The sequence below is a fragment of the Perca flavescens genome, chromosome 1 (assembly GCF_004354835.1).
Source record: "Perca flavescens isolate YP-PL-M2 chromosome 1, PFLA_1.0, whole genome shotgun sequence".
In the NCBI taxonomy this organism is placed as follows: Eukaryota; Metazoa; Chordata; class Actinopteri; order Perciformes; family Percidae; genus Perca; species Perca flavescens.
Window position 1 is genome coordinate 16107973 of NC_041331.1, and position 9723 is coordinate 16117695.

Below are 9723 nucleotides of genomic sequence, written 5' to 3' on the forward strand. Positions count from 1 at the left end.
TCTAAGACGTTCTCATTCCTTCAAATACATCTGTTCCTTCAAGCTGTGGCTGTTAAGAAGTATGTATCCTTAATTCCTTATCCAGTATAATAATGTTTAAGGTATCTGTTTGTCACACTCACTAACAATGATCCTTACTAGCAGTACATATTTATATGCTTAAGCTTATATTCATATGCTTTTGAGCACTTGTCCCACATGTTGACTGTTCAGCAAACAATGATCTCAAGCTGGGAACACATGAGAAGACTAAAAAGACCCAGGATCACCTGACATTTTAAGATTACTGCCTTCTCTGCTTTGATCTTAGTTGATAAATAGCTGCTTGGGTTCAGATTTGCAATCACAGCCAAACATGTTTGCGATGTTTGATAAAATAATCTCAACTCAAGGCTCACTTACTACATTTTTTCCTGGAAAAGCTTGTAACTGGACGTTGTGTGTGTAGATTATTTCATCAAACTATTATTCCCAAGGTCTAGAATGAACTTTCACACTCAAATGTTTTTTGATGACCTCTTCTGGTCTGAGATCAAATCAGTAGGTGAGAGATTGTATTCCTAAACCCCTGAAGACTGTGAGATAATTTTTACCAACAGTCCATGGTGGACCTGCCCTATTTTTTGGAACTAATTTCAACTCTCCATGAATTTTAAAATGACTCTGCACATCCAAATCAGGATTACAATCAGCCTTTATATCGTGTTTCCCGTGTTACCCTTGTCTGAACCTTCCCTCTTCTCTGTGCAGACAACAATGAATGTGCTACAGACCCCAATCTGTGCGGCTCCAATGGTGCCTGCCAGAACACTCCAGGGAGCTTCAATTGCGACTGCCAGCGGGGATTCTCATTAGATCCCAATGGACAAGCCTGTGAAGGTCTGACAACAATTGATACCAACCTCAGTGTCAGCTGATTCATTAAAGAAAATAGGCTCTTACTGTAGTGTTGTTGTATGTTTGTCCCTGACAGATTTGGATGAGTGCGATGGTAACCACAGGTGTCAGCATGGCTGTCAGAACCTGGTGGGTGGATACAGGTGCAGCTGTCCACAAGGCTACCTACAGCACTACCAGTGGAACCAGTGTGTGGGTGAGTAATACCGCTGTTCTTTTTATCGGCAAATATAAAAATTCTTTCCTTTTGGGGCATCCTGATGACTTGGTTGCCAAAGTATGTACCATGCAGCCTTGATGTTCTGGACTAAAGCCCGGCCCTGAGCCTTTTTAAAACAAGTTATCCATCCTTCACTTCTTTCCTGCCATCTTAAAATATAAATATGTCAAAATTTTCTTTTCCTCTGGAAGTTCAACCCTTTCCTTACAACAAATGAAAAAAGGAGGGTGGTGCAACATCAAAATCTGCAAGTGCATAAAATAATTCGAAATAGTTCAGGCATAGACAAAGTAATTGTGTGGTGCAGTGTGTGTGACTTGTTGTATACCCCAAAATAAAGTGCTCTATTTTTAGTTGAATATCTCCACATATTGACATTCATGGCAGAATTTCCCAGTATTGTTTGTGTCCTTCAACTGGAATGACCTTGTTTGTTTACTTCCCGTCAACTTCCTGTGACCCAGATGAGAATGAGTGTATGAACAGCCAGATCTGCGGGGGAGCGTCATGCCACAACACCCTGGGGAGCTTCCGCTGCCTCTGCCCCACCGGCTTTAACTACGAGCAGACGGGCGGAGGCTGCTCAGACGTCAACGAGTGCTCCACCAGCCAGAATCCCTGCAAGTTTGGCTGCTCCAACACAGATGGGGGCTACCTCTGTGCATGTCCGCCTGGATACTTCCGTGCCGGACAAGGGTACGTGAGTGAACGACTGTGTTATGAAAGCTGTCTGTAGACGTTTCTAGTTGACTGATGGCTTTGTCTTTGTTTCAGGCACTGTGTTACGGGTTTGGGCTTTACTAGTGGCGGCTCCAGTGGTGAACAGGGAGGTGAGGTGGATGATAATTCTCTGTCTCCTGAGGCCTGCTATGAATGTAAGATCAACGGCTATCCCAAGAAGGGACGCAAACGTCGCAGCACCAACTCAACACAGGACGATCCTCTGGAAGACATGCAGGTAATCTGTCTGCCTGAGAACACACTGAGGACACAGAGGTAATGAGGAACTTTAGGGTTACCCACCTGAGGGTACGTCACAGTCAACAATGAAACACAGGGCAGGTGTTTTATAAAGTTATTCCAGTTATTTCTGACTAAGTATTAGGGGTGTCACGATTTCGAAAATTAATCAAAATGAGCATTCGATTCCGAATATTGAAATTAAAAGCAGGACCAGCGATTCCACCAGTATTTCTTTCTCTCTCCAGCCCCGCCGACTTCAAACATCTTAAGAAAAAACAAAAACAGCCACTGTGTAGTTTACCAGTTGGTAGCATGTAGCTAAAGACACAGGGTAACGTTAGCTTACCAGTATCCTGCAGCAGGTCTTTTCCAGACACCATGGCCACTGCCGGAGTTGAAACTGACGGAGAAACAACAGAACTGGAAAATCCCCCTGCGTCTCTGAAGTTACCAGTGCGGCAACATTTTCCCGTGAGTGAGTTATGGAAACAAAACAACGAAGGTAAATCATGGGTGCTCCGATGGACTTCGTGGTGCGTTCATGTACATCTCTGTAAACTAATGGTGCTTTCACTTGCAACTCAAACTGTTGTTGTAAAGTACCCTTCTGCCATCTAGTGGCTCTTATTGTGGCATTGCCATCACTGCTGAAAAGCAAATGTTTAAATCGAATTGAATCGTGGATTTGGAGAATCGTGACACCCCTACTTAATATGTATAAATTAGACTACTTTAAGGCCAACAAAATAATATTAAATAAAAGAAATACAGTAAATGCTTCAGCTTTACTTTCAGAATTGTATTCCTGGCAGTGTGGGAAAGGCCTTGTAACTGCGTTTAAACAGTTATATAATAAATATCTAAGTAATTCAAAAATGTTAGAAACCTTGTCTTTGGTTTATGCCCAAACTTTTCTGAGGGTGGTAGGGGACGCATCGACGGAACACAGGACCGAACTATTGCTAAAATCCTGGCAACAGCCTTGTTTGTATGTACTTTTATTACACTTTGTCCCTTTAACTCTCTTGATTAATGACAGAAAACTGTACTCTAGGACACATGTCATATACTGTATCCATTGAAATTAGTTGTTTCTTCCTGCAGCTGACCGAGGAGATGGTCAGCCTGGCGAGTGTGGACATCGAGGACACCCTGCAGCTCCACCTGAACATTAGCGACTTAAGCAACCGTGACCACATCCTTGAGTTCACCCCGGCCTTATCCACCCTCAGTGACCACGTGCGCTACAGCATCGACTACGGAAACGAAGAAGGCTACTTTAAAATCAACCAGAGAGAGGGCGTCAGCTACCTGCATCTGAGCAAGAAGAAGACCCTGCCCCCAGGGGCGTACTACCTTCAGATCAGCAGTACGCCCCTCTACGGGAAGAAGGAGCTTGCTGAGCTGGAGGACCGACACGATAAAGACTACCTCACAGGACAGCTGGGAGACGTACTGAAGATGAGGGTGCAGATCATCCTCCATTAACCATCACAAGACTGAGACGGGCAGATGTTGCCGGCAGCTGCTAATCCAGCGTCAGGCTCACATTTCTCCAAAAGGCCAAACATCACTGACTCTGGATCAGCCGTTAGGGACAACTTCTACTTGCTCCAACAGGGAGAAGGGCTCGCCACCAAAGAGACAAGAAGGGGGTGGGGGGAGGGACTTTGTCATTCGATTGCCAAAGATGATTCTACATATCATAGATACCATTTATGTGGAAAATACTAGCTGAATGAGGCAGAATGAGATATTTCAGTCAAATGAAGAACATATTGCCCTGACACACAACTTCAGCTGTGTGTGAAGCACTATCGAGAGTGTGAATGGTTTTTAATTGTAGGGTTTAATGTTGTATGATGATATGTGGAATCAGGTGCCATATTGAAGGGCATGAGGACTGCAGAAAGTTCCCGAAGGCCGAGTTTTCTAGAACCCAGCTTAGGTGGAAGAAAGGGGTGAGTCCAAATAGTCTGCAATACATTCATTTCCTCCCCTCAGGTAATAACTGAACAAACCTGGATACATGAAAGTAAACACATTTCTCCTTCCCCAGATATTAATTTTAATGGAGTGAAGATGGAAAAAAAAGATTATAAGAATGTTAAGGAGAGGAAAGGAACCCACTATGGACTATTGAGATGTAGCCATGTCTGAGCTTGAACAACTCCTACTGCATATTTAAACTATGCTTTTCCATCTTTCCTACTGACTAGAATAATTCATATTTACTGGTGCTAGCAACACAACCACAGACTTCTGAATGCACTGTACTACTATACAAAACTCAGTAGTTAACAAGATACAATCCCATTGGTCATTCTGAAGATTTCACGTCTTTGCAACAGTAACAGTTAGCTTCATAGCCTGTCCGCTCTCCCCTATACTACATGTAAATTGTGTTTATACTGTAATAATCGATGCCACTTTTAATCTATGAAGCATTTGTAAACTAGAGGAAGCCCCTGGAATAGAGGGGGTTTGTAATGGTGCTTATAATGACCAACTACTTCCTTTGTTAACTGTGTATACATACACACACCTGCACACACACACACACACACACACACACACACAAAACTCACATTGATGATGCCAAACCTGGGCCTTCATGATTATGCACTGAGGTCTCCATGGCCACACAATTCTCTCACAAATACAATCAGTGCTGCATTGCCACGGACCAGCCTGACACCAGTCTGTGTTCTCTGTTCACATCAGTGAGGGTTTAGTTGTAAATTCACAATAAAAACATATTTTTGGTGTATATGTATTTACTGCTGTGCTTTCCCCTTTTATCCAGATTTACTTATTGTGACGGAGTTCAACAGAAAGCTGCTAGCTTTATGTAAGAAATCCTTCTTCAGTTGTGTGTAACCCAAGTAAAGTGCAACATGATCTCTGAATGTTCAGCTTGTGAAACTCACATTACCCCAACAGAACCTGACATGGGAGTTGAGCAGTTAAGCTGATGCAATTCTTGTCCTGCACTGCCCCCACGTGGAGATTGGGAACATTTATATTTTTACTTTGGAGGTCAGACAAAAAGTTCATCTGACAGTCCCAGTAAAGACCCACGACTCTCCAAGGTACAAAAAAGAACTTTATTAACACCATCTAATCCATATTTAAAAACATGTACATTTGCAGTTTTATTTGAAGCTTTCAGTTGCGTCCAGTTGATCCAAAACCTCCGTCGCCACGCTCCGTCTCATCAAGCGTCTGAAAGAACACAGCCATGCATGTTTTTCCATTTAATGATTAATTATAATCCGATGATGACATTCACATTACATAAAACCAACTACTACTGGTAAAGCCACACAAATCTGACAATGTTTGCAAAAATAACCTCCATGAGGTTATAATCAGTTTTTGTTTTTAGCGTTTTAGAGATTGGCCGATTCAACTTAATGAATTTGAGGATGTAGTTTGTGGTGTTGTTAAAATTGTTTTATATAGTGATGTTTATTATTTATAAAATAATAGAAACACCAGTCAGTATAACAATAAAATTCAACAGCACCACAAACCGCATCCTCAAATGATCATTTAGTTGAATCAACACCGCTCACAACCTCCATGAAGCTCAGATTTATTGCTGGACTGTTGTATTGACGCAAAGGAGCTCGGAGTAGAGCCGCTGCTCCTTTGCGTCGAAAGGAGCCAGTTGAGGTGGTTCGGGCATCTGGTAAGGATGCCCCCTGGGCGCCTCCCTAGGGAGGTGTTCCAGGCACGTCCAGCTGGGAGGAGGCCTCGGGGAAGACCCAGGACTAGGTGGAGGGATTATATCTCCAACCTGGCCTGGGAACGCCGGATCCCCAGTCGGAGCTGGTTAATGTTGCTCGGGAAAGGGAAGTTTGGGGTCCCCTGCTGGAGCTGCTCCCCCCGCGACCCGACACCGGATAAGCGGACGAAGATGGATGGATGGATGGATGGATGTTGTATTGAACTGCTAGTTTTAGCTAGGTGTACCTAATAAACTGGCAACTGAGTGCATGTATGCATTTATATGTTGTGTACAGTTTACCTTTTGCTCCACCAGATCTGGGTAGCAGATCCTCTCACACACCAGCTGAGCAACTCGGTCGCCCTTTTTCACTGCAAAGAGGAACAGAAGGAGATGAGACAATAATTTCTAATCTGTTGGGTGAAGTATTGCTTTGATAAAAAAAAAAAAAGTGTTATTTTTTTCACAGATGCCCCAACTCACCATCAAATGTGTCCTTGCTGAAGTTGAAGAGCACAACTCCCACATTTCCTCTATAGTCTTCATCTACAACCCCAGCTGAAGAGAATATACAGAGACAGAGAAATTAAAATGGCTGACACGACGAGTGTTAATGGTCCCATGGCATGAAAATTATGAGGTTTTTTTTAACATTAATATGCGTTCCTCCAGCCTGCCTATGGTCCTCCAGTGGCTAGAAATGGCGATAGGTGTAAACCCAGCCCTGGGTATCCTGCTCTGCCTTTGAGAAAATGAAAGCTCAGATGGGCCAATCTGGAATCTTGCTCCTTAGGCCGGTTACAACTGCACACGTCTCGCGAGCGTGTCCTTTTTGTTGCGTCTCAGCTGTGTGGCTTTTTCTGTGTCCTACACACCAGAAGCTTATCTGACGCGGCGCTGCTCCTGCTAGGTACAGGGAGGGCTGATCTCAGGACATAGTGCTGACAGATTCAAACGCTGAAAAATGGGTAAGTGGGCTGTCTGTTTATAACAACTTTGTAGCTGTAAAGAGCCGATATAGCCTATCTGATGTTGGACCGTCACTCAAAACACACTCTATTTTGCCTGGAAACGCTTCCAACATGTTCATGTGAAAAATAGGCGTCGGTTCTATTTCTAGCAGGCACGTGTCTCAGGCGCGGCTCACGCAGGCAGTGTGTAAGCTCTAACCTGTTAACATGGGAGCCGAAATATAAACTGACACGCCACGTGGTTGACACACTTGTGCGACGCATGCAGTGTGTGAGGTCATAAGGAGCAAGGTTACCTCCCCTTTCTCTACTTTGCCCGCCCAGAGAATTTGGCCCACCCATGAGAGAGAGAGACATCATTGCTTTCAAACGAGCAAAGTGGCCCCCATACTAAGGAAAGCTCATTGTGGGACTGGCTCTAGTGGCTGTAATTCTGCACCAAGGCTGCATTTCGGGAAATAGACTTCAGATATAGTATTAAGGGACCACTAAGGCCTATATAAAAGCATCTAAAGAGCACAACGTCATGGGACCTTTAACAAATTGCCTGCATTAGTAGGTCAAATAGGCAAAGACTCACCACCAACATCAATAAAGTGTTTCGCTGCCAGGCCAGACCTCGGTGCTGAGAATGACAAAATGGCATGAGACAGTTATGACATGTTGTTCTGCAACTGGTGTGGAATTCATGTGCACTGAAACAGTGTAATAGACCCAACAGGAAAAACATGTAATACCAGATTTGCAGGGCTGCATCAGTATGTAAAACACTCACCCACTCTCCCATAGCAGCCATGTGGAACTGCTATCTGGATGTCTGTCTTCACAATAGTCTTATCCATTGGACCAATGGTGTAATCATATGCACTGTTAAAGTTATATTCACATAACAGACGCTTTTATACAGGGCAACGTTTAGTAAGTAGATTTAATCTGTGTAGGAGCACAAGCTAAATGTTAAAACATTTGAAGTGAAATTTACAGTTGGAGTTTTACAACACACACACACACACACACACACACACACACACACACACACACACACACACACACACACACACACACACACACACACACACACACACACACACACACACACACACACACACACACACACACGTTACAACTTCTGTCCCAGTAATAAAAACTTACATACGCGGCTTACATCAAGTTATTAGTGAACCCAGACATCATTTTAAAAAAGTCTAACGTTAACCAACCTGTAGAGATCATATCCCGCTGCTTTAGTTGAGCCTCTGGTAGGTGTAGTGGCATGCTCAGACAGTTTTGCAAACTTGAGGACTGGTCTATCTTCCGCTGGCTTTGTCTCTGTCCTTGCTCTCTTTGATGGAGAGATTGCAGATGCATCTGTGACTTCTAGGACGGGCATATTGGCAAATGTTTCACTGTTAAAAACCGATAGTGTACTAAATAATTTATACGGACTAAAGACAAACTATTTGCTAACCAGAGAGAGACAGAACTACAACCGACTACTGCAAGATTAAAAACTCGTCCTTCTGCGCTCCAGTTTTTGGCGGTCCTACTACTTAAATTTCCCGCGGTGGAAGCCCCGCCCCAGAACTACGTAACTCCTAACAGATACTTTAACTTTCACAACGCAAAACGTAATGAAAGTAACTCAAATCGTGTATAGAAGTTGCTACAGAACTGTTATTAAATGCATTGGGAAAAGAAAACCTGTAAATAAATAAATAAATTGGCAAGAAAGTAAGAATGGTATGCTCTGTAACTATGGCAACTCTTTCGTCACCACTGCGCCATTACAAGTTATCGCGAGAGTTATTCATATAAACAGCTATAACCTTTAAAATGGAAAAACATAAGCACAAGAAAGTATTTGGAGAATATTAAGCCTTACTTTACCTAGCTACGCTTTGTACCACAATACAGCAGACGTAGTGTTTGAGGTGTTTACGCGTTCTGTACACCACAGATAATGCAACATAATAAAACCAACGCGTATGGTTTTAGTTACAAAGTGCTAGGCATGCTAGCAAAGCTAACGTCAATAAGCACTTGACATGACAGAGACGTTAACGTTATCCATCCTAAAGTCTTGCTTGCCTTTATAAAGAGCAGGCGTCTGGAAATGAAATTCCCTGCCTACGACATATGGAGCAGCATCACAAATCGCAGAGCATTTTAACGGAAGAACCCTTAGCCTTAGCAACGTCCGTATCATATTTATTTGCTAACGTTGTCTGCAAGCGACTACAGCATAAGGCTACCGATGGCTACAAGCTACATCCATTGCACCGCACTTCCTCCTCCTCCCCCTGTTACGTTGCTGCTGCTTCTTCTTCTTCTTCTTCTTCTTTTTTTTCTTTCTTTCTTTCTTTCTTTCTTTCTTTTTCTCTCTCTCTCTCTCTCTCTCTCTCTCTCTCTCTCTTTATTTATTATTATTATTATTATTATTATTTTTCTTCTTCTTCTTCTTTTTGGGATTTTACGGCAGCTGGCATCCAAAAGGTTGCATTGCTGCCATGTATGGAACTAGCACCTTAGTGCACTATATCCTGTTATACAGTCCAGTCTTTCAAAAATTTGAAAAAACAACGATTTCCCCTCCCGCTTGACCCTGAAAATACTTTTCAGAGATACTTATTCCAAGCCAATTTTTCACAATTCTCTGATTAGATCTTGTCTTTGGCAGTCATCATTTCTACAAGAAATCAAAACATGTGGCACTGTCTCAGGTTCCTGACATGAACACAAGCCACTCTGGTGTTTTCCTAAAATAAATAAAGTTCTGTTCAGAAACGTGTGACCAATCCTCATTCTACAGATAATAACCTCTTCCTTACATCTAACCTCCCCTCTTTTCCAAACATTAACTGAGTCAGTAACCTTACTAGATCTGTTAGGCCTACGTAGCTCCTCACCATCACCATCACCGGTCTCACTCTTCAACAGAC

General features: G+C 43.0%; 2 protein-coding genes across 3 annotated transcripts in view; one reads left to right on the top strand and one right to left on the bottom strand.

The window, feature by feature from the left end:
- Window positions 1-4856, top strand: part of fbn1 (fibrillin 1) — a 65742-nt gene extending 60886 nt beyond the window's left edge. Inside the window, exons 63-67 of the mRNA XM_028583490.1 lie at window positions 751-879; window positions 974-1093; window positions 1582-1813; window positions 1892-2075; window positions 3185-4856. Of these exons, the coding sequence (XP_028439291.1) occupies window positions 751-879; window positions 974-1093; window positions 1582-1813; window positions 1892-2075; window positions 3185-3568 (1049 nt within the window). The 3' untranslated portion in view covers window positions 3569-4856. The remainder of the gene's footprint in view (window positions 1-750; window positions 880-973; window positions 1094-1581; window positions 1814-1891; window positions 2076-3184) is intronic.
- A 312-nt stretch (window positions 4857-5168) lies between these two features.
- On the bottom strand, window positions 5169-9093 carry dut (deoxyuridine triphosphatase). 2 transcript variants are annotated; one of them, XM_028579583.1, is made up of 7 exons: window positions 8873-9093; window positions 8005-8161; window positions 7560-7651; window positions 7365-7409; window positions 6297-6371; window positions 6114-6184; window positions 5169-5305 (listed from the first exon to the last, which is right to left on the bottom strand). In XM_028579583.1, the coding sequence occupies exons 1-7, from the start codon at window positions 8988-8990 to the stop codon at window positions 5249-5251; spliced, it is 615 nt and encodes a 204-aa protein (XP_028435384.1). In that variant the 5' UTR covers window positions 8991-9093; the 3' UTR covers window positions 5169-5248. The 2 variants fall into 2 exon arrangements, with proteins under 2 accessions (XP_028435384.1, XP_028435390.1); XM_028579589.1 differs by lacking the exon at window positions 8873-9093 and having other exon boundaries at window positions 8005-8655.
- Window positions 9094-9723: the final 630 nt, after the last annotated feature.